Genomic DNA, 25,188 nt, shown 5'->3' on the forward strand with positions numbered 1-25,188 from the left:
ACATTTTACACAAAATTCAAGGGTTCCCCCACCACAAGGACAAGTTCCACTGTTCAACACAAGCAATGGAAAAGGAAGATCTTCATTAAAAGCTCAAAGGGCTCACACAGCCAGACATTTTCCTCAGAGCAGCAGAGAAGAATGAATATGACTGAGACAAAAGAAATAATATTCTAAAAGGCATTTCTTTCCAAACCAGTAAAATGTTTTTAAAAAATCACCAGTCATTCCCACATATTCCTTTTGCAAAGGAAGGAGACTTTAATACTCACGTGCACTATATCATCCAAACTGTTGAAAATATACTTTCTGGCCTCTTTAGACTTCATACCTGTTTCTGCCTCGTGTTCTTCCAATGTCTGAACAAAAGAAAAGGAAAGCTGAGTTTAGAATCTGTCAAAAAAGGTCACCTATAACTACAAAGTAACTTTATGTATTTATTGACCTAGAAAACACTATTTTTTTCCCAAACAATTAGTGCATTAGTTATGTATTTGTATGCTGTTTTACTGGCTAATTTAATTCTCTAAATCAAAAGACAATAACTACAATGTTCTACATCTGACAAATCACAGCACTGGATTACAACAGACAGTTTATGAATCACACAGGAAGTGCTGAAAGCCTAGCAAAGAGCAGTTTAATGAAACTCTTATATTTTTATATATCACAGCTTTTCTATTATTGTATTTTACCAATTTTCTCAAACTCAGACCTTAAACCCCAAGCAGCAGCAGCAGCAATATCACATCACTGTAAAAGAAATAAACCAAAAACCAGGCGGTATCTGTTCAACTTCTTTGCTTTCTCTTTTCTTTATTATTATACTTTTATTCCTTCACATACACAACAAGTGGTGTAAATAATTTAAATACCTCAGTATGAAACAAAAACATCCTAGAGAATGAATGGTTTAGGAGTTTCTCCTGTTACAATTTTCCTTCTTCAACACAGACAGCACCAGTAGGCTGGTGCTGCAAGAGGCAAGGTGGGACTTCAGGGAAAAAGCTTTTAACACCCAGATTACAGAAAAGCTTCCAAAATGAACTTTGACAAAAACTGCAAGTAATGAGCAAGGGCCCATATCAAAACTCCTAATTAACCTCTGCAAGGTGACAAAGAGCTCCTGGAACTGGGGAGGGCTGTTTGCACCAAGAACTCGCTCTGACACGGAGAAGCCAGATGTAAAGTGTCACCTAAAGCCCAAGTGCTTGAGAAAGCAGAGGGAGGGATTAACCAGGTGTGGGTGTAATTGCAGAAATGTTACATAAGCCCAGCGCTGCTGGGGATTTACCAACTTGCAGGGGGGACTTATGCAACTCCTGCTGGGAGCTGGCAGCTGTTTGTTACTGCAGAGATGCTGGTCAGCCCCAAGTGCTGCCTGAGCCCTCTGTAAACCCAGGGAAGCTGGGCCATGAAGCAACACAATTTTTTTAAAAGTAAATTATTTGCGTAGGAAGCAAAAGCTCTGCTCGTGGCCAGAGTGCAATAATGTTGTTTAGAGAGAAGCAAGGTGCACAGAACATAAAAGTACATTTTGTTTCAACTTTGTCTGCGCTCACTGTATTGCAGCTTTCAGCCAACAAAGGCTGTTTTAGCAGATCTAGAAGAAATTAGCTTTACACAGCAACGTTATTTCTTAATCTCCTTTTTCTCCTAGGAACTTCTGAAGCAAGCTCTGGACAAATGTTGTCAGAGCAGTGTGAACCTCAGAGACAAATTCCTCACATAAAGTGAAAAGCAACCGAGCAAAAGAGAGAACAAAACAAAACAAATATATTCATTTAGCACCTCAGGAGATATAAGGCTTAATTTGAACTTCCCTCCTGGCAGCCACAAACTGGCCACAGCACAGCCTGGCAGCTGCACCTTGGGGACCAGAAAAAATGGAAGGGATGAAGAGCAGGAGCTGGTAAAAACCACAGGAGATGCACCAGGGACATAATGGGTCTTGGCGTGAATCTTGGCTTCTCTGGTTTCTCTGCTCACAGAATATTGTGCTGTTTTCTACTACATTCTCCTGTTTACCTTTAATCTCCAACTAGAATATGGTGCATCCGTTTCTCTACAGAAAAATCTTGCAGTCTTCGTTCCCATGCTTAACAACTGCTCTCCTGGCAAACCTTGAGTCTGTGAAATGTAACGAATCTGAGAGAAAAACAGAACACAGAAAATAAGTTACCTCTTGTTTTCAAAATGTGATCCCCACACAGTTAAAAACTTGTAATTTCATTTGAAAAATGACAAAATGCACCAAGCTCAGAGTTTGACAGCTACATCTTACAGAGAGGAGCAACCTAACCCTGAGCACTTGGCAGTGCTCTCTCCATCTCTAGAGAAAGCCACACAAACAAACCTCTCAAGTGACCTACATAAGCAAGATTTTTAGGTTGGTTCACAGGAACGAGGAGCTGGGGAGAGTGGCTGTCATTACCTCCTCAACCCACTCAAATCCTAAATGTATTTTTTTTTAATTCTAAACAGGAAAATCAGTAGGAGTGCTTTGTTTACTTACAGAACTTGGATGATTTTTTTTTTGCCTGTTCTCATTACGTAACTTGATAAAAATCCTTCCCATTTGCTGTTTCCAGTGTATCAGTCTTTTACACATCTGACACACCTGCATTTCAAGGAAACATTCCATGTGGAAAGGGAGTGCCTGTACAAGCTCCAGGCAGCAAAAGATAGTGTTGTTGTCCAAGGAAATCTGCTACTGAGTGTGGAGGGAATGGACTGGCTATATGCCTGAAAGAAACTTTGCTCTGAAATCATCGAGTGGCATTTATTTTAGAAGATGATTTACTATGCATTTTGCATTACCTATCATAGTTGGTGATCGAAGGATTACCTAGAAAAGTTAAGTTTCAAGGCTTCAACAGAAATCTGTTGAAACATGATGTGCTTTAACTACTGCGCACGCAATGTTAACTCACTCTAGGAGTTATCCCAGAGGCAGTATTGCTTTCAAAATTAAAAACCACCTCGGAATTGGAACTATAATTGGAAATAATTGAAAACCAAGCTTGTTGCAGGTTGGGATGGAGAGGGTACAGATTCCAGCAGCCAGGGCTGAACTTCTGAGGGGCAGGGTCCCACACCACAGAAGGGCTTCTGGGCTGAGCCAGCCCTGAAAAAGGAGGAGCAGCCAGGGAATAAGAAAGAAGAAAGGGAAAAATCAAAAGGAGAGAGTGGCCAAATACACCAAATCAGAAATTGAGAAATGAGAAGATAAAGTCAATGAAAGAGAGAGGACTTGAGAGCTGAGAGCACCTGAGAGGAGAAAAACTGATTGGCAGTAGAGAGTAAAAGGAACATGAGAGACTTCTGCTGAAAAGTAAGCGACAGACTCAAGTGGGGAGGAACTAAACACAATGCTGCCAACTTCTGGGGTTTAGTATCCTCCATAATTTCCTGCCTCGGGGAGAAAGAAGAAGCCTGCTCTGACCAGAAATGTTTCTAGATCATTTATAACATCCTCAGGAAAAAAAAGTCTTAAAAAGTAGAGAGGAAAAGCCAGTGCATTAATAGCATTAATAGAAAAATTCAGCAGTTAAGCACCTGTGCCTGTTTCTAATGAGTATTAAAGCTCAGAAGACAGGGCTGTTTTCCACTGAGAAATACAGCTGTTACTGCTTCTAACCACAAATGAATGTAAGAACTAAGAGCTCCCTTTCAAGGGCCAGTGTGTTGGCTGCCACACACCAGGGGGACAGGGGGGAAATGCAGCACAAAGCCTGTTTGTTTACTCAGTGACACACACCACGTAGCAGGAGGACAGGAATTCCCTTGGAAGCCATCTCCTGCTCCTGCTGAACTCATGGATACTGAGAAAAACCTTGAATCTAATTTCTCCAAAGCAAGTTTTGCAGAGCTGTTGGTGCACAGTTACAAGCCTGGTTAAAGCAAGGCAATTCCTGCTGGTGCAGAGGAGGTTGCAGCCCCTCTTCCACCACAACTTCTCCAACATGAGGATCAGGCAAGTTGCTAGATGAGGCTTCCAGATATGTAAGAGGTCAATAAATTTGCTGAGTTCTTGGAAATTTGAGAAAGCATTATAGATTTTTTCCCAAAAAAAAAAGTCTTCCCTTTATCCTTAAAAAGGACAGTGAATCATATGGGTTGTTAGATGTTTCCTCTTTTATTTTCCATTTTAACAGCAACAAGTCTGCAAAAAGGTCTTCTAATTGCAAAGCATCAACCCACATTCCATTCATAGCTCACTTCCCCACGTGAAACACTGCATTTTGTGTAAATGAAGGAAACCGAACTACAAAACATTACCAACATCAACACAAAATTTATACATCCCCTGAAAATGGTTCTAACAAACAAATTTTCAGAGAAGTAGGTCTGATCTGTCAGTGCGGGAAGCCAAAAGCCCACTCCATGAGCAGGACTTGAATAACCTAAAGAACATCCTCTGAACTAAATGCTGAATCAGATTAGAATTTAGCAAGAAGCCAGTGCTGCTCCTTCTGGGGTTTTCAAGAGATTGCTTCACTTGCCAAGTTCAAAACCAGGTGGGCACGCTCGGGATGCTGATTACCTTCCTCCCAAATTCCACATTATTTTCTAAGTGTTTAAAATACAAACATTCTACATCTTTCATTAGAAACACAGAGTTTTATTGAGTTTGCTCACTAGTGCTGATGGTGTCAGTACTGAAAACTCCAACAAAGCAAGGGCAGAGCTTTAAGAGCTCCAAGCTTTACCCCTGTCTAGCTACAGTATGATTGTGACAGCTCATTCTCGTTCCTCATGAAGTACAGGCTCAAATCCTTGAGCTTTGTTGGATTTCCAGAAAGCATCAGCAAGTATTCAGAGCACAATTAATCCTGACATCTGAATAGACATTCCAGAGTCAACCCTGTTCATGGCAAATGAAAGAGAGATTATAATGCAGTGATGGTAGCTGCAAACTTTGCTTTCCATCAGAAACAGCAGCTTTAATACCAACATCTATTTCATAAGATGGAGGGGGGAGGACAAATGGAAACTTAATTCAAAAAAAGCAGCACAATATACAGCCTGGGTCACAATCAGGATTTATGTTCCTAGGACAATCAATAAGGCTAAACTAAAAGCATTGAACAGACTTGAAGAAACACTACCATAATAGGGGAAATTATTAGCATTTAAAACACCAGATTTAATGATCTGAAAGTCTTAAGTTGCAGAAAGTGCAGATATGCTTGTGAAATTTATTCTACTACCTGGTCATATTCCAGTGCTCCTGGGTACAGTGGCCATCCGAGGAACAGCTCTGCAATCACGCACCCTAACGACCACATGTCTATGGCTTCACAAAACGGCAATCCCAGTATGATCTCTGGTGCTCTGCAAATCAAACACGGTTACTGAAGTTTTTTCCTTGGGGAAGAAAGGTCATTCAACAATTCAACATGACAAACGAAAAATAAGAAACCAAAATCTGTTTCTTGATAATTATTTCAATAAAATCACAGCATCAGAAATTGCATTTTTATTTATCTAAGTAGCCTGTGCTAATGTATTGCAGCTCCAAGATGTTTTTTTTTCCTACAAGTGCCAATTTGCTATGCACATGAAAATAACAGATATGCCTGGAAAACAGAATATCCCTGATTCAGAACTTTTGCCTTTCCTCTAGCACGTTTCAAATGAGTTGTCCACTCAATGTCATATGTCTGTAACTATATTCCAAACACAACACTCCTTTATCTCAAAAAAAAAGCACCCAACTGGAAATTTTATCTGAAAATCCACTTACACACTTCTCAACTATACAGTACAGTTAAAGCTATTTAAAATATCAATTTAATTATGTAACTGCAAATCCCTTAATGTACTCAAATCAGTTGAATGTGATCAATTTTTAAATCACTTAAATGAAAGCACTGCATTTGCTAAACAGAGCAGGTGTTATTTTTCCCCTAAAACAAATGTGAATTATTTAACCAACACCATCTGAATTTATGTCTGCACTCAAGAACCAGAAAAATTGGTATTGACACAGCTGCTAAAGGGGCTTTTAACATCTCTGTTCACGTGGAATGGAACTCAAGTATTTCACAAGTATCCATTTTCATTGTATTTGTCCTTTTAAAACCTTCCCTCCCAGCTCATTCAAACTATTAACAAAAGGAAAAAGAATTAATTTGTATCTGCATTCTAACGCGGAAAGACACCCGGAGATGTAAAACAGTATTTCAAGCATCACGCTATGAAGGGATCCACTTTTAAAGCAGACAATCTTTTGTTTGCTTAGCATGTCACAGAACAGCAGGAAGGGGGTTAAATCCAAGAGGGTAATTCCCAATGCAGCTGGGCAGAATGGGAGCATCCAGCTGACCAGGAAACGAGGGATCTCTCACCTGGAGAAAAGCTCACAAATCTTATGTGTGCTTCAGCACATCCTGGCAGAGTCTATTGACATTCCACACACAGAACAGGCTCTGATCATAGTAAATACCTACATATCTCATTCTCCTCTGACATCTACCTTTATCAAAATATTCCTTAAATTACTGACATGTGCTGAATTGGGAACAAATTCCTATTTTTATGCTACATTGGGACAGAGAAGCTATCTTGTAGCTGTAGAGCAGACCAAGAGCTGAAGCATCTCCATCCCTTTTCACAAGGGGTAGTCGGCAGAAGCTCTACACAGACATATTTCAAACTCCAAGGATGCACGCTCACCACCAGGGAAAGGACTCCCAATGCGCTGCCCCACCTCTGACCAGTGAAGCCATTTGGGCTTCGGCCACAGGGAAAACCCAACACCTTTTAGGTGAAAAAATCTATAGGACAGGATATTCTGTACTTTCCATTCTTGCTGGTACTTCAGTTCTCCCCATCCTTGCCACAAACCATTCTGGATGTGATCATATGAAGGCTAAATCTTGTCACACTGGCAGTGAAACTGGAGAGGCTCAGTTTTCCACTGCCTCCAAAGATTTCACTACAATAAACTTCTGGGGATCAAACGTAAGTATTTTTGCAATGCAGGATCCTGACACTGCAGTAAGTCTTAGCTAGTTTCGTTATCCAAGAAATCAATTCAACATCTCTGGATGCCACAAGACAGAAATAGCAGCGAGAAGCGTCTGCCTTTCTCCGCTGGCTGGGTGCCAGTCTGCCTATGGTTGTTACAGATCTCTGTTAAAATACACTTCCTTTTGTTGTATTATGTTACAGCCCTGAATAGTTAATGAATATACACACAGCCTATGGATACAGGGGCTTTAGCAAATGCTTCTGCTAAAATAAGCTCTGTAAAACCTCTTAGGTTTACTCGATGGTTAATATGTGTGCCACGCAAAAATAGCCGCAGTCCGTCGGTCTGTCTGTCCCTGTGGAGAGACAGGATCCCAAAGGAGAGAAGGATGAGGGTAGATACAATGCCAAAAAAAAAAAAAAAAAAAAAGAGGAAAACAGGGAGAATGCTTGCTGTGTTTCAAAATACAGTAATCTGGTAGTTTTTCCACAAAGAAAAGCACTAATAAGCAAGTTGAAGGAAAAGGGAGGTGTTTGAGGAGAGGCGAAGTGCTCCTCACTTGCCAACACCAGACCTGCCATCCAGAAAGAAGAGGAAATAAATGTGCTCCTGAGCACAGCTACCTGCACCATTCCACAGCACAGGGAACAAAACATATTTTCAGGCCAGCTTGAAGAGAGGAAGATGAAGAGCTCCTGCTCTTTCAGGGCCAAGGTTGCACCATGTCTCGTGTCAGTCCTTAAAATGGAGCAACTTTCTCACGGCATATTAAGTTGCAGAACTATAACTGAGCTTGATTATGTTTGGAGTGGTCTTAACCAGCTCAAATATTTTTGTTAAATAAAAGTTTCTTAACGTCATGCTCAAAAACACCTGCTTCGGTTTCTCCTTCATTTAAAGCTCCCATTAAAAATCCGTCTGGAGAGCTGGAGAGAAAAGTGTTGAAGTGGAGAGAATCATTCTTCAATTTTTATTTTTAAGATGACTCACAGCTGTTTTCTCCTATAAGGAATATTTCCCCCATGCACCTCAAAAGAACACACTCCCTCTCCTAACTACAAGCACAGACAGAGTGGTAGGAACTGCAGATGTCTCAACAGTCACTTTAACAACAGATTACTCAAAAAACAGTCTAACTTAGTATTTCTCTCTCTCAAAACAGCACCACACACACAGACACTCCTGCTTGATTTTTAATGCAGATCACAAGATGTGCAGTGCACCAGAAGATGCCACAATCTTCTGTAAACTTCAGCAAACAGCAACCTGTTATCCCATACCAAGACATCAGCAAGGAGAACACCAGAATTTTCCAAACTTCTTAAGGACACTGAATATTGCTTAAATGTACTTAAATTAAAAGCAAGATTTTAGAGACAAAGCACCTATTTCCTTCTTATTAGTGTTAATTCAACATTAATTTAAAACATTATCATAAAACAGCACAGCTTAGACTTTACTATTAGAAAGGTCTAAAAAGATGAAAGACACAAATGAATACTTGTTTCAGCTGCTTGTTTGGATAGTCACATTTCTATTTATTACATCACAGACCACAAATACATATACTATCCTATAACTTTCTGTAAGCTTATGGGAAAAGAAATCACACAATTTGTTCCATTAATTTGTTCAAAGACCAGAATATTTCATGAAACAGTTTCGCTTCAGCATGTTAGCCAGCTTGAAATAAAGCAAGAAAATAAACAAATTTAAAGAAAAATGAGATAGGTCCTTGATGGAGGATTAAAAAAAAAACAAACAAAACAAAACAAAAAAACCAAACCCCAAGCAAAAGCTTACTAAAAAAAAAAATCAAAATTGCAGCACAGTATCAGAAAATTTCTTCCAAGCCTGTGTAACACTGGGGGAACAGAGAATGAAGAGCAAGTATTACCCATACTAAAAAATAAGTCATAAAAAAATCTGTAAGAAGTCAAACCATTTCAGATGATTATTACCTAGAAATCATTGGTCAGAAGTCCCATACAGAACAGCAGTTACATGAAAAAGCTAAAACCCAACAATCGTACCAAGTAACAACTGAAGAACAGCACAAAACAATAAGAACAGCAGCTCCCCAGAACTGCACTTCCATGAAAAATTCAGTCGAGTGCAGGAATAATTTCTCAAATATGTTCCCACTGAAGGTCCCGTAACACAGTCACACTACACATACCCCTCACAGATCAAGGAAGTGAGACTAAAGATTGAGCCATTTTTATTTCTATTTCCCTGGCAGTGTGGGAGGGTCGATGTTGATCACAGCACTGGTATATTTACCTGCTGCTCTCCAGAGTGGCGAGTTTAGAAATAGCCTTCCTCCTCTCAAACTTTACTACCTCTATTTACCACTGTGCTGACAACGCCTATTGATTACCTGCTCTGGATACAACACAATGCCACCATGATAAGAAATCCTAATGCAAGGAAGCCATCAAAAGGGTGGGATGTTTGTATTTTTTTTTTTTTTATTAATGACCTGTTGAAAGCCCTGGTATGGATCACTCATATAAATGAATCCAATTTGCAGGAGTTAAAAGTCAAACCAGATTACCAGCCTGAGTAAAACCAGGTCTTTGCCCCTGCTGCCATCACGAGCACAATGCAAGCATATCCCTTCTCACATGGGTTGTGAGATGCACAATTCTTCTCCTAAAGAAAGGAGGCCTAAGAGAAGGAGCAGATGCAGTAAGATCATGAGATGGCAATGGGCATTCTCATGTGTTTTCTCAGGAACAATTAATTCTCTTCAACTACCAGTCTTTACCACGTACATGAAGGAATGGAAACCTTTCTGCAAGATCTGCAAGAACACGGGAAAGACTCTTGGCTGGAGGGATCAAAATCAAGCTGGCAGCACCCAGAAAAAACTCCCAGGCAAGTACACTTCAGTAATCTGAAGGATGAAATGGGAAGGAACCATGTAATGACAAAACCTGGAAATGATGAAGGATATAAAGATCAGTTGGCTCGATAGTGGATTCATGATGGTCTTCAGAAGGAATTTCAAAAATGCAATTTAATTAACACAACAACAGGAAGTAGAGCATACATGGTGTAATAGTAAACCACAGTGAAAATTAATGTACCATATTCATTAATTAATTACCCAGAAGAAATTATGTTATAAATTAACCAACTTTTCAATGAAAAATCTAGACAACTTTACAGATTACTCAAGAAAAGTATTTTACAATTGGGAGCAAAAATAATCAGTACAGAACATCAGTATTTATTTTTAAAGGACAAAGACACGTAAAAAATATTATGCCTTATATAAAACTAGTGATATTCCCTCACCTTGAATAGTGTGTGTTCACTTTTGAATTCTGTGTTCAGTTTTGGTCACCCCCATCTGAAAAAGGATACATCAAATAGAAAAGACGCAGAAAAGAACAATACAAATTAAAGACTTGAAGAGATCTGGGTACAAGAAGAAACCCTGGTTAGAACTATAAAGCTTCAGGGAAGAATGAATGACCAGTAACATTACTCAAATTATATAATAAATAAGGGAAGAGAAGCAGACAGGTGTTTATAATGCCCTGCCTCACTCTAGAAGACCAAGGAATCCCCCACCCACTTTGAGATAAAGACTGATGTAAACATAAAAGTGGATTTTTAAAGCCAGAATTACAATTACTCTCGGAATCAAGACTCACTGTTCAGATAAAAAAAAATATTAGGCGTATTTAAGAATGGATAGACAGGAAAATATCCACAACTAAGGGTTGAATCCATGTAGAACAAAAACAGCCATCAATTGTGTAGAGCTGTAAGAACATTGCATCAGAAGACACTGAAGTGCAAACTCGTGCTACAGTAAATTTTCTGCAGCAACAAAAGACCAGGATACATAGACTGCTGATCTGAGAATATACACATACCTCATTTCCTACGTATTAAAATCACTATTCTTGCACAAATGTATGAGTTATCCAAGCAAATCCCTTGACACAAACTACAGCCTTCTGAACAATCTTCTTAGTCTCTACAATCTTCCTCGTGGTCAGAATAATTGTTACATGTAATGTCATTTTGTTCAAATAAGAATTCTATCAAGAAAACTTGTAGGTGTCTTTAAAATAGTTGTGTTACACATTAAAAAAAAAAAAATCACTCAACTGCACTTCCTAAGAACATTTCTATAGTTGAGTTTATTGTCTCTTGCTTTTAAGTGCACTGAGACGTCAGAGGCAGATTGGCAGTGTCATGTGCTAACATATATTTGATCTCAGAAATGCAAGTATGGTACACAATGCCAGACAATGAGCCTCCCTCCCTGTTCTTTGGAAGGAACACTGCTGCAAATCAATAGTGAAAAACTGAATTCTAGATTTACATTCACACTCCTGGCTTTTGTAGTTTTCTAGGGTTCTTTTAACTCTTTTGTGATTAGGCACTGGAAGTACATAAGTAGCGGACTCTGATGGGGGGCATTTTTTTAAACTGTAAGAATGTAAGAGGACTTGGAAATCAAAAATATAAGTGCTCAGACACAGACTCAGGAAATGTTAGCTAAGCAGGATAGGGGCATCTTTGTCTTTGAGGTAGCAGGAAAGACTCAATTCCACCACTCTCTGCAATTCAAGGCATGTACCTTAAAATACAGTGAGAATAATTACATTCAAGCTGATAAGGGAAGTTACCCCCTCACTGCTAGTCTCATTCCTCCTCTGAAGGAGTTTGGTGCATGGGAAGTGATAGTGAAGACACAGGGAAATTAGTCTCTGTATCTCCTGTACAATCCTATGGCCACAGGATGAGTTTTTCCACAAAAATGATAAAACCTTATTTTTGCCTAATAAAACATTTTCATAGGACTATGCATGCTCAACAGCAAGAAAAGACCTAATTCCCCTCAGAGCCTCCCAGTGATAGATAAATATATAACATGCAAGACTGACATGCAGCTGCCAGTTTAACTTTGAACCCTGATCTGCCCTAGAGAAGGATTTAAAAATCTTACATAGAAAGTGGCCCACATATGTGACTATTTAAAAAAAGAAGCAATCACTGCAAAAAAATACTTTAGAACTTACAGCTCATAAATGAATGGGGAAAAGAAAATTCACCAAGAAATTAAATGAGACAAAAAGATTAAATCCTAGGTAATTTCCTCAAATAAAAAAAATCACAAGTTATCCTAGATCTTTTTCCTGATACTGAAAAACAATTCTGTTTTGAAAGCATAAGCACAAATTTTAAGCTAATATACTTTCTCTAACCACTTACCAAAAATACTGAAGATAATCATTTAGTTATTCCTCTTTCATTTATTCAGATGAGACTAATAAAATAAGTGATTTCAGCAGACTCTTTTCTAATTATCCACTATCTCTCATGAAAGGAGGAATTGATTTTATTAAAACCAGATGTTCATGCTTTTGCCTTTTCATGATTTTGATTTTCCTTGAGAAGACTTGCAGAGTGATTTATTTATACACTTGATAGGTTATGCAGTTTTTGAATTACATGAAAATTAAGCAAAGTAGATACTGATGCAGCAACAGAATGAACAAAATGGTGTAGATATAAACTCTTCTGATGTTTTATTGATAAATAGAGCCTGCTATTTAATACATTTACATTTGGGATAGCAAAGTGCCAATATTTTAAGTGTCAAACGAGGTTACTTACCAGTAACTGAATTTGGACAACACCCTTTGTGTGCCTTTAGGATTTACTCCTAAGTGGGAGACCACCCTGCAGTGCTTTATCCTTCCCTGGTCGAAGGCTGCAAGAGATGGTCACACAGACATTGCCTCTGCCCAGAAAAGGAGAACATCCAAAATCTCATACAGAGGTTTGGTACAAAACAAACCCTCGAGACGAGCTGCTGAATTGTCCAGATTATTTCTGAAGAAAACCAGACTGGAAATGATCTTGTTTGGAACAGTGATTGCAGTCAAGGCAAGCACAAGAGGCTGTGGAAGGCCAGGGCTGCTGGCAGCCACGAGCTGACCTCCACCCAAGGAGAGGATCAAACACTCATTTCCAGCTCTGGAGGAGGACAAGAGAAGAGCACAGCGTGGGATGTTTCAAGGCCTCACAGCTCAGAAGACGTGTCAGAACTTAATTCCCTCCCTGCTTTACTTTGTTATGGCTGATTCTGTGGGAATAACAATTTCTAACTCTACAAGGGTCTACATGGACTTGCAGAGCCCAAACACTTCAGCTGAAGAACAGGTAGACAATTTCTACAAAAGAGTAAAAAAACACAGCAGTATTTGCTTTTAGCATCCTTGTCAAGAATGCCAAGGCCTTGTAAATCAGTTTTCTGCAAAGGCTTTTTGTGTTTTAACCCTTTGATGACAACAGTCCTACAACTGGGCTCAGGGTACAAAGGCATGGTGGTGCCAAAGAAGCAAGCAGACAGATGCTGCTGTAAAAAAACCCAGCAGGTTTTTGCAAAGAAGCAAGCAGAGAGATCCAACTCTAAAAAATCCCAGCAAACAGACAGATCCTGCTGTAAAAAAAACCCAGCAGACACAAGGCAGTGGAAAGAGAAATTATTTTCTAGTATGACTGATTAGCATGAGGGTTTCTGTTACTGGCATAGTTCATGTAAAAAAAAAAAAAGAGAATACAAGGATGTTGCTGTTATGTCAAGAAATCAAGTGTATCATGTAACATATTGCTTTATTTTAACCAACTACTTAAAAAAACAAACAAACAAAAACAAACACACACACAAAAATATCCCCAACACCAAAGAAAAGTCTAACCTGAAAACACAAAAGAAAATTTCTTTGATTCTTCAGCAAAACTTGTAACAGCGTTTGCCCTCCAACACAGGGCAACAAGATTCCTGCCTGCTGTAGGTCTGCAGCTCAGCCCAAGAGTTCAAAAAGCCATGAAACTACTGAACAATTTGAAATCTTTTTCCAGCACAAAGCTGTTGCACAGCAATTCTGCACTGGAGATGAACACACCCCACAAATACTGCAGAGTAACAAAATCTGTTCACACCCTTGTCCATTGTGAAAAGGATTTTTTAAACTGCTGATACCTGCCCATCTGGGTGATGCAAAGTCATGTTCTTGTGAAATTTTGCAATTCAGACTGATAAGTTCTGACTTCAAATGACATTGTTTAAATTATAGAAAGCGCACCAAAAATTAACAGAAAAAAAGGTTAAAAAAAAATTGTAATCTTAAAAAAAAAGTTTAAAAAATGTCATCTTAGAAAAAAATCCATATTTTCATTACAGACAATTTATGTAGTGACACTAGATTATAAAAACATTGTCAAATCAAGATTCAACACTGACAACATGACATCAGGATAAATGGAAACAGTAGGCTTGTTAAAGCTGTTTCATTTTGAAAGACAAACAAGCAACAGACTTGTAGGAGAATCGAGTATTTTTTAAAAAGTACCTATTAACAACAACGTGATCACTTAGAATTCAAATATTCAAAGCCCATACAATTTAAACAGTAGTGTCCTGCAAAATGTCATGTATTGATGTCATGTGTAATGTTTCACATTGGAGATTCATGTCCTGTTCACTAAATAAATGGAACACCAGAATCCATTTCACTTTGGATACTCCCCTATACAAAGTGTTATCTAGACACTTAGTACCTGTGCCAGCTGCAAAATGAAACACAAAAAATTAGAAAGAATAGTAAGAAAAAAGAAAGTTATTACAGAAAATCTACAGAGAAACAACTGGGGCAGATGAATTAACACACATGAAATTAAATCTGCTTTCTCAAGGTTACACTAGTAGAGACCTTTTCGTGAATAAAAATATTTTTAAATGTTTCCAGTTACTAAATGTTCTGTTGGATTAATACCCATACATGTCTGGCTCAGTGTCCTATGGGAATCTGTAACTTCCACAGAACACTGCAGAAAAACACACCCAACACTGAGTACATACCAACACTTAACAACCTTAATTCTAATTTGAATACTGCTGCAGTTATTTATGCTCTGGCAAGCGAACTGACTGGCTGACTTGGCAAGTTTTTCCCATACAAATTTCTATGATTAGACCCGTGGTGTAAATATGACACCACCAGAACAAGTCTCATCCTTACCCACGGCTTAGCAATCCCACTGACACATCCATGGGGAAACACAGCAGCACCTCAGCTTTGGGGCATGACAGAAAACCATGTCTGGCAGAGCTAAGAAATTATTTTAGAAGATTTAAAGGTTTTTTGTTTGGTTTTTTTCCTCCCTGATGAATTTAACCTATGGACTGCTAATAGGAAATCTACACAAGTCTATTTTGGTAGGCTAGACTGTTAAGACCTCAGCCTTCCAGCCCATCCCATCACACCACAGTCTGCTGAAAGAATCCAGATGCAATGGTCCCTCCAAATGCTTCACCCCAGCCTTGAACCCCAATAAAACTCTCTTTTATTGTTCTCTTCATATGCTTTTTCCTCTCTGCTTTTCTCCCTATTCTTCCTTCCCTATTATTCCACGTTAGTTTATTTGTCCTTTCCCGTTGAAAGGAGAGCCTGTCTATTCTTAGAAGAGTTTTGGATCCTAAAATAAACTGCTTAACTATGTATCTATTACATTCAGAATTGATGTCACATCAGACCTGACAACGTGCTACGACAGGAACGGGACTACAGCAAAGAGCCCCAGCATTTCTGCAAGCCCTGCTTTGCAAAAGATTTTTGAAGTAAATTCACATTCAAAAACGCATCTACCCAAACATTAAAACATTGGGTAGGGATTTTTTGGGTAGGGATTTTTTTCTTCTTCTCACTACATGAATAGTGATGTTTTTAAAGCAGTTCTTGCCTGATATCTAATACTAAACCCCAGACCCTCTACCACCACACCAGAGGAAGAAATCAGGGTAACCAGATTATACTGGGAATTCTTTTCAATCACACCGAATGTTAAAATGCTGCTGTGAGCAAACAAAGTTAAAAACAGGTAGTGCAGTTTAAATTTGAAAGAAAAGGAAAAAAAAAAAAGATAAAATTGAGATCTAGATAATAACTGGATAATAATGGGAGCCTTTCATCTGAGTGAACCCTTTGAGTCTGGTCCAGGACACTAATAATTGCAAGCAGCTCATTAGTTATGGCTAAAAACTTCATTCTGTTCCCAGTATAGCCAGACACTCATGTTAGGAAAAGGCACACTTGTTGACAATAATAACAGAATCAACATGGATCAAGTAGACAGGGAACTTTCCTCTCATTTACAGACGAGCTACTGCTCAAACTGGGCTGAAGCACACGGACTGCTCAGTGCCAGGAGCTGGGGCTGAAAAACTTTTTTCTCCAAGAGGAAAATGAAAGGGAAGTTATCTTCACTGCCTGCTCTTCTCAGAGTGCAGAGAAAGAATTATACAGAATTTTACAAGGCCCCCACAAGGTTCTGTCAGAAAAGTGTGAGGGGCAATAAACATTTCCTGGACTTTAAAAAATAACAGCAATAGTTATTTCAAGAACACAACTGTCATTTCATTTGAACTATTAAACATGCATTAATATTATAACAGTATGTCAAATATCTCAAATATGTCCTCAATAGAGAATAAAAATACACACTACATAAAGCCCATAATCCATCTAAGTACCATACTAGGCCAGGGAGATATTCTGGGTTCAGCTTTCAAATGACTTGTACCAAAATACAAAACCAAGACAATGCCAACTAAAAATTTATTCAAGGCATCAACAACTAACAAAAATTGCAAAAATAAAATAATTGTGAAGTTGGACTATGTTGCATGTGATGGCCAAACCCTGAACACTGCCCTAAGGGCTGTGGGATTATGAGAGTCTGCACAGTGGGAGTATTTACCAGGAACTGCTGCTCCTTGAAAAGATGAAAGCTGAAGTCCAGTTGACAAATCTCTAGTAAGAAGGTATTTGTGATTTCCTTGGATATGCGTAGAATTCCACATTGGGTTGCTTCCAGCATATACGAATTTTCCATGAGGAAAAACAAACCCTCAAATCAATGCACTACTTTTCCTCAGTGCCAGGAACTATTTTTAGGTTATGCTGTCACACCACAAATTGATAGGACAAACTTTCAAAGGCCAGCCCTGCATTATGCCATTGCTTTTTAGTAAAGCTCCTAGCACTGGCCTTGCTGTGTCTTTGCTAATAGAGTTAATAATTCCTTTTGAGTCAAGTTCATTTAAGTTTTCTGGCAGTTTTACATTGTGCTTTTCACATTTAGGAAGAAGTCAGCTTACAAAAATAAGTGTAACCTGCATATGCTAAAATTGGGAGGGAAAAAAAAAAAAAAAAAGTCTTACTGGAAGAAAAAACACCTCCCAAAAGCAGCCACCTCCAGCTCCATGACCCTTCAGCAGTGTCCTACTTCGCTGCCTGCAGTCTGAGCAGTCCCTACACACACACTTCAACTGGTGGGGGAAATCTTGGTGGTTATCTTCTAGAGTCATCAAGATGCTAGCTCTTTTCAGTCCCTGACACTGACCACAGTTTAGAGGTGAAATCAGACAGGATCACTATATCAGCTCAGTGGGACTTCGGTGTAACATGATTTTCCCCGTAATCAGTTTTCCTGAATGTCTTCCTCACAAAATGGTAATTTTAAGATTGACATCAATAAAGAGTATTGACCATACAAGAACTAATATTATCCATGAATAGGGTAGCACAAACGACCACAAGCAGGCCAATATACTAAATAAATCCTTGGCAATAATCCCACTGCCAAGACAGGCTTAATTTGTTTAAAATTACCCAGGAAGAGGTGCTGTCAACCAGCCTTGCCATGGCTCTGTAAACAACATATACATTAATGATGCTGCTGGGAAAGGAGCAGCAAAATTATCCATTATCAGACAATTGCTGAGATGCTGGAATACTTGAAGCCTTCTACAGAAATAGCCTCTTGAGAATAAATAGCTGGAAACAAGAACAGTATCAGAGCAAAATCAAAATCAAAATAGAAGAGAATTAGAGCCTGCTAACATAACCTTATGAGGAAGAGTCCATTACAGCATAATGATAAATGCAGGTATTTTCATTAGTCATTTCAAAACTAGACAAACTCTTTATTCTCATTATTATTTTCTGTCTCTGACGCTGGAAATGGCCTTAGGGCGAATCAGCTTGTACTATGATTTAAGATTAGAAATTTTTACAAACATAAATAAAAATAACCAACCGAGAAAGACATAAAATCCAGCAGACATCCAAAAAAATCCCCAAAGATGCATTTTTGAAATAAATTTTCATCCGGAAATGAAAATCACTAGAGTCTACAAAAAGTATGTCACTGACTTACCAGGCCTTGTAGGGTACTCTAAGTACCTAATAACAGAAAGCTGCTTTGGTGAGGTAGCAAGGAAACAGGCCTTTACCTTGGTGACCTCGAGCAATAAAAGGCAAGATGGCCTTGTTACAAAACAGAGAACATTACATTCTGCTACCTTTTTAGGTCCTCCAAGGATGGCCAATGTAATATTATGGGGTTCACTTTAAGGCTTATTAACTATCACGTAGCAATAAAGTGCATTATGGTTACTAAGTGCTTTCCCCAAGGTGGTTACAGCTCCACAGAATAAGAAGTGGTCATTTTTGCAATTTAAAACCCCAACTACACAACATATTCATGGAGCTGTAGCAGTTAAACCTGATGTAAACAGGTCGACTGATTAGGTGTGAAGGTTTCTCAAAGATGCCAGACCTGTTTCTAAATCAATTTTATTATTTTAAACCTGATGAAAACAGACTCAAATGCATATCCCTGATATAATTTCATGTTCATATGAACAGTGGATGACAGGATGCAGATGACAGGTTGCCACTCACTAGATTCCATCACATTTCCAACCTCAAAGCAGTGTGGTAAACTACCAGGAACACCAACCAACCAACCCAACAAGCATCATCAGACTTTATCTGCCAAGGGCAGGGGGAGAGGGTGTTCAATTTTCAGTGATTATAGTTTCATCAGCAGAAAAAGAAAAAAAAAAAACAACAAGCCTACCAAACTGAAGAGGACTACCAAAAATAGGCTTTGTTCTACAGAATAAGCACATACCTCACTGTGTTGTGTATTTCTTATGCCCCACTGGTGCCAGTATACCCACTGAAATGAGAGACAAGTGAAATCATAGTGGTTTTTGTTTCACTGTTCAGCACAAAAAAGAAAAATATGTTAAAAATCTATTAACTGAGAGATTAAAGTTCCACCAGGAGTTAACTGAAGGAAGTCATCATGCATTTAACTGGCTCTTCTTCCTCCTAGGTGATTTCATCACCCAACCTCCTGAGGGGGAAGAGGATCCAGGGGGATCTCTAGGGTGAAAACTGACCCCTGGGAACACCTACCAACCAGGTAAAGCAGGCTTCATAAACTCCTCCAAATCATCAGTGTGTCTCAGCGCAAGCTTGCTATGATTTAGAACTGTTTTATAAACACAAGCTTCATTACAATTGTCATACGTTTGGTATTTTCTAAACAGTAAACAGGAACAGAGAAAATCTAGCTGATGAAGTCAGTGCCTACACGTATCAACACAGCCTTAGATAAGAATGTTCTGAAATAAATAGCATCCAAAGCTGCTGCATGTGCCACTGCTTCAATAAGAAGTTATTGCTGTGTCATAACTGTGTCAAAAAAAGAAATCACAAAAATATCGAGGCAATGTTTACAAGTTGCATGATTACTTTAAAGGTAATTATTTAGCTAGAACACATGACTTATTTCCCTATGAAAGGCTCTCTACTTAACTGGATTAACACACTATTGATAGCTAAATTCCACTGCCAGAGGCTACTGTCAAGTCATCATTTCCAGAACAAACCTATAAGCTATTTTCTTTATCCTGTGTGCAACTATTACACCAAGCTCATCATGAATTCGTTCCCAAAGTGCTCTAAAAAAACTGCTGCAAAGAACATTCAAGAGATGCATGCCACAGGATTACCTGTTCTAATGAAATTACACCATACATCAGTCACAGGTTGGAAGGCTAAATATGTTTAGCAGCCAACCAAGAACCTCACACCTGATTTTTAACTTTTTTTTTTTCCTGTTCAATTTTGATGCTGTGAAAATTGACTATTGCCTGGAACTCAATTCTCATATGTTTTCCAGGGAAAGCAAATCCAGCTCTGCATTCTCAGCAAATACTTCTCATGAAAATGTTTACATTTTTCTTATCAAAAGCAACCCGCAGGTATGTGCACTCACTTTCTCCACCCATTTCTCAGCACACACAATACACAGGTTCTACACAGAGATGTGAGATAGGAAAGAACAGAATTAACCTTCTTCAAGACAACCTTTCCTGCACAAAGCTGCATTCAGGGTAATGCCACTGGAAAATGTGCCCCATCCTTTGCAGAGCCCTCACCCTCACATTTCTGTGGGATGCTAACACAGAGGTAAACAAGGAAAAGCAACTTCTGACCTCTCTGCTTTCATGGAATCATCAAGAACCACGTCAGTACAAGCAGAATCCTCCTTTTTTTTAAAATCTCTTTCCCATTTGCAGCATCTAACTAAAATCAAAAAGAAACTGAAAAAAAAAAAAACCCTGAAAGTGGCGTCATAGTTTGTCGCTACTGTACTTCACATAAAGGGAATTTATTTTAAAGTGAGGCTCAGCAACAGGAACAAAAACAATAAAAAAACCTAACTGGTTCCAAACTGGGGAATTTTGAAGTCTAGCTTCCTTCCTCGTCTCCCAACAACACTCTCTGTTTCCTGATGTTGATAATGGGTGGGAGACAGAGCACAGACCTTCCTAATGAAGGGCCCCAAACACCCCTAGAAGGGCCAAAGGGGAATCACCCAAAAGGTTAAAGTACACAGGGAACACAAGCCAAAGAAAACACGTTTGTTACGTGGACAGGCCAGCGTGCTGGGAAAGCAAGTTACAGTCTCCTCGTGCTGTACTGGCAGAAAGGGCTACCCCACTGTAGTGACACGGGACTGCTTGGAAAATGTCACCCATCCTTCCAACACCATTTTCCCTGCTTTCCTGGGCTCTTGTCTGCCTCAGCAACATCAGCAGCCACTGATCACATTTCAAAGCGCTGGTCACTCATGCAATAAAATTGCCTGTTGCACCACACAGCAGCTCCTCATCAGGACCTTTTCACACAACAAATACAGAACCTACTGCATAGAACAGAACTGGACTGGCCAGAAGTATAGTATGTCATGAATCCAAGAAAATAAAAAAGGGGAGAGAAAAGAAGCAGCAAAAACTACCTTTAATGTGCTACAGAGACTGGACACTGACTGCTGCATCTTTGAGTTTACATTCTTCAATAAGTTATTAGAGACAGCCCTCTGCCTCATCCCATCTTTTACTGAAAGGGTTATGTTTGATGCAGGAAAATAATGAGACTGAGCATAGGAAAATTCCCCCTTTACAAAGGAAACTATATTGTAATGACATCTAGGTCTACTTGAGATACATTTGTTGATCATAGAAATGTGCATCAAGTACTTATTTTTGTTATTTTAAAACAGATCTAAAACATTACCCATCATGCCATTGTCATTATGCAACAAATACATTTGTTGATCATAGAAATGTGCATCAAGTACTTATTTTTATTATTTTAAAACAGATCTAAAACATTACCCATAAGCATGCCATTGTCATTATGCAAATTATACAAATCAGGTTTCAAAGCACGACAAATTTTTTGCAGTTTTCTTAGACAAGCCACACCTGAGTCCAATAAAGCAAAAAAGACCACAGCTAATAAAAAAGAAAAAACAAATCGGAAACTTAGTCTGATTTCAAATGGAAAGCACAAAAATTAAAATATTTCCCTTAAAATCCAGTTTAAATTAAAAGCTAAGTTCGACAAAAAATAAAAAAAGGCTGTGTTAAACCACATCATAAATTAACACCTAGGGTATTAATCCCTTTCAGCTACCACTTCTCTAGTAACATGTCACAGTTCAGTCAATGTATATTAAAAAAAAAATAATAATAACTGTTGTACAAGAGATTTAAAAGAAAAAAAAATATGTTTTGACTTGCAAAAGAAAATATTGTTAATTGCACCCAGTCCCTCTCCAGTGACTCCCACCCCTCCTGCGCACTGGAATTCCAGCGTGCCACGGCCCAGGAGCGTGGGAAGGGTCCCATTGCGTAAGATGTTATTAAGGCAGCAAAGCCTGGCTGCTTAACTGCAGATACTTAAATACTCAAAATAATTACACAGATTAGCCAGCCACTGCAGCCAGAGCGCTGCCGACCTGGAGCAGCAGGGAGCTGTTCCAGCACACCCTCTCCAGGTGCATTCCGGGTGAGCTGGGAGATGCTGACCCCTGGGTGCTTAGCAGGAGGCAGAACAGGACTGACCTCCACTCCTGCTAGACCCACACGATTCCAAGTGATGGAAGAATTCCCCAAGCACAGAACTAATCCTGCTACATCAACAAGGTAAATGTGACTCCCACTGAAGTTAATTTACAGGCATAAAGTACTTTTCCTTCCTGCTCAAGCCGCTGCAGCGTTACAGGACAGTGCTTAGGAGAAATATGTGAAGAATCCCACATTACATTATTTCAGATGTCAAGCATTGAAGCGTATTTTAGAACAATCTGGGCTGATTTTAATTTTTCAGCTATTTACTCATAGGCTCAGACCTACAGAAGTTTGGCACAAGATACTACATACTAGTTAAAGCAAGCAAGACATTATAAAGTATTTGTTTCTTCAGGGGATGATTAAAAACCCAACCAAAGGATGTAAGAGAATAAAAATTAAACACAGCACTACTCTGCTCTGAGGAGGCCATCTTTTAAGTACAGGTGTATTCAGCTCCAGTTATCTCTGAGCATGCACTCCCTTCCCGCTCCCCAGTACATTTTTTTGGGTGGGGATTTCTTTTGCTTTTGGGGGTTTGTGGCTTTTTTCTCGGTTGGTTTGGTTGCTGGGTGGAGGGTTTTTCGTTTGCCTTTGTAGGGGTATGGCTCCTTTGGCTTGTTTTTTTTAAATAAAGTTCCCTGCCCTGTCTGCAGAGTTTTTTGTTCCTCTTGCAGTGGCAGTGCCATGAGAAGCAAGCGTTGAGCAATGAGCTGGAGAGAGAACTAAGAACACGGGCTCTTAGTCAACATCAGGAAACTATTTCCACTTCAGAAGTCAGGAAGCTTTTCGCACTTGTGCCACATTCTGCTGAAGACGAGAATCTGCTGTCATGGCACACAAATGTAAACAAACCTATCAACAACCACTGGACTTAATTATACTTTGCTGTGGCTGTTTCTTCAAATTTGCACTACTGCTCTTCCCAGACAACAATGAACAACCCTCAATCTCTGTTTTGTTTTCTATAGCATACAAAGGCAACACAAGTGTTATTGAGTTAGTCCAGAGCTATGCACACACTGACTTGCCAAATAGCTACTGCAAAACAGCAAGGACAAGTACCAACTCCTTCCTTTGCACCCTGCAGGAGTCACTTTGAATCTTCCCGCTACTCTGCAGCTGCTGTTCGTACCTCTGGCACTGGCACCTTGGGGATTTTCATCTCCTGTCAGATTTGGGTTGGAGTACTCCAAGGTTCAGTGGTACTGGGACAAAGGCACACTTTATGCACTTTAATCAGACAAAAAAAAAGCTCAGAGGTCAGCTCTCAAGTTTTTCCAAAAATCCCCACTAGATTACACCCATCCAGCAAACATCAGATTTCTTACTGCAGGAGTTTCTTGCACTACCCATTTCAGATGTGCAAGTGCAGGTCACCAAGTGCCCCATCCAACAAGCTGATCACAGCCCATTTTCAAAACAGGTGCTCTTGCCTGTGCTCACAGCTCAACCACTGCAAAGTTAGAGGTGCAGCATACAGAGAAATTTCAGAAAGTTATCTGTAACCATTCTCTCATGAAAAGCTCAAAACATTTGAAGAATCTTTAAGAGGATCTAAATGGACACTGTCTCATGCAGAAGAAAATTTCAGCTATGTCACTGTAACTTAAAAATTGCAGAATGAATCCACTGCAGTGACTGCCATTAAACCACCCATACTTTTTGATTTGCTAAAACACACTGACCTGTGTACTGCCTTTCACCTCAAAGCATGTAAATCACATGCTTGACAAAATGTTAAGTTTGTCTCACAAAGGAAAGAGCCGTCTCTTAAGGCACAGCCACAAGCTAAAAAAAGAAAAAAAAGGGAAATGTTTGAAAATATCTTTCTAACCTTAGAAAGCAAAGCTAAAATCAAAGCACAACAGCACGGAGAAACAAGTCGTTACATCCAATTTCATGCATATTTAAAATACAATAGCCATGCAACTCATGACCAAGAAGGACTGAGAGCATGCATGTGTGCAATACTCAGTGGCGGGATGTACAAATAAACCAACACCATGTAAAGCAGCTCTCTGCCACACTTCAGCAACCACAAACGAGCACACAAGATTTCCAAGAGGTACACATTTTGTCACACAGTCTCTGGCTCCCCAGAGCATCCTCAGCCTGGCCCCCACCATCAGAAACACGTGGAAACTCAAAACAAGGGCTATGCTGAAACTTGGAAATTGCAGGTATCTTGTGCCTGGAGAGAGAACAGCACTAATTGTAAAGTGATTAACTTCTATTAGAATTTTTGTTGTGTCAGTAAAGGAGAGGGAAGGGCTGAGGTTGCTGTAATGCATTTGGCATTCCACATTCATAGAACACCACCTCCTTTGAAATGGTGACATTGATACAGAATCTGTATCTTGGGGGAATGTGACCTACATACATTGGTTAAAGTGGGTGAAGGGGTATTTCATTGGCATTATTTCAGACAAGTCTGCAGGAGAAAGTCAGTGCTCTCACATAAGCTCAGTCCTCTGGATACACAGAATGAAAATGCTAAAGTGTTAAAAAATACCTGCAGAACAGGAAACCACGTATGAGCATGACCTCTATCCAATTTAGTAAATTAAATATTAGACTAAGTTTGGGGGATTTTCTATGGGGATTTTTGAAAGAGTTTTGAATGAGTTAGTGACAGGACCTCTGAGGTTTTAGATGATGGGGTTTATTTTCTTATCTTCTACACAGGCAAGAAGGCACATCTCACAAGTGGTTCAGAAGGTCACAAGACCCCTAGTTACAAGACATTTTAAGGAGTTATTGACCAATAAAACACTGCCAACAAGGATATTTATGTTTTTGACCCAATCCTTAAATATTTCACCTTATAGACCAATGCTACAGTGCAAGCTTTCTTAGCCAATCCTGTTATGACACACAAACCCACAGTGCTGCATTC

The 25,188-nt window shown here is 39.2% G+C and overlaps 1 protein-coding gene across 7 annotated transcripts in view; it reads right to left on the reverse strand.

Moving 5' to 3' along the window:
- Window positions 1-25,188, reverse strand: part of HIPK3 (homeodomain interacting protein kinase 3) — a 70,636-nt gene that overhangs the window by 16,022 nt on the left and 29,426 nt on the right. For all 7 annotated transcript variants that reach the window (XM_068194730.1, XM_068194731.1, XM_068194726.1 and 4 more), the window contains exons 3-5: window positions 5,214-5,337; window positions 2,029-2,148; window positions 273-359 (exon numbers count right to left, since the gene is read on the reverse strand). In XM_068194730.1, the coding sequence (XP_068050831.1) occupies window positions 273-359; window positions 2,029-2,148; window positions 5,214-5,337 (331 nt within the window). The remainder of the gene's footprint in view (window positions 1-272; window positions 360-2,028; window positions 2,149-5,213; window positions 5,338-25,188) is intronic.

The sequence above is a fragment of the Anomalospiza imberbis genome, chromosome 6, assembly GCF_031753505.1.
Source record: "Anomalospiza imberbis isolate Cuckoo-Finch-1a 21T00152 chromosome 6, ASM3175350v1, whole genome shotgun sequence".
Classification (NCBI taxonomy): domain Eukaryota; kingdom Metazoa; phylum Chordata; class Aves; order Passeriformes; family Viduidae; genus Anomalospiza; species Anomalospiza imberbis.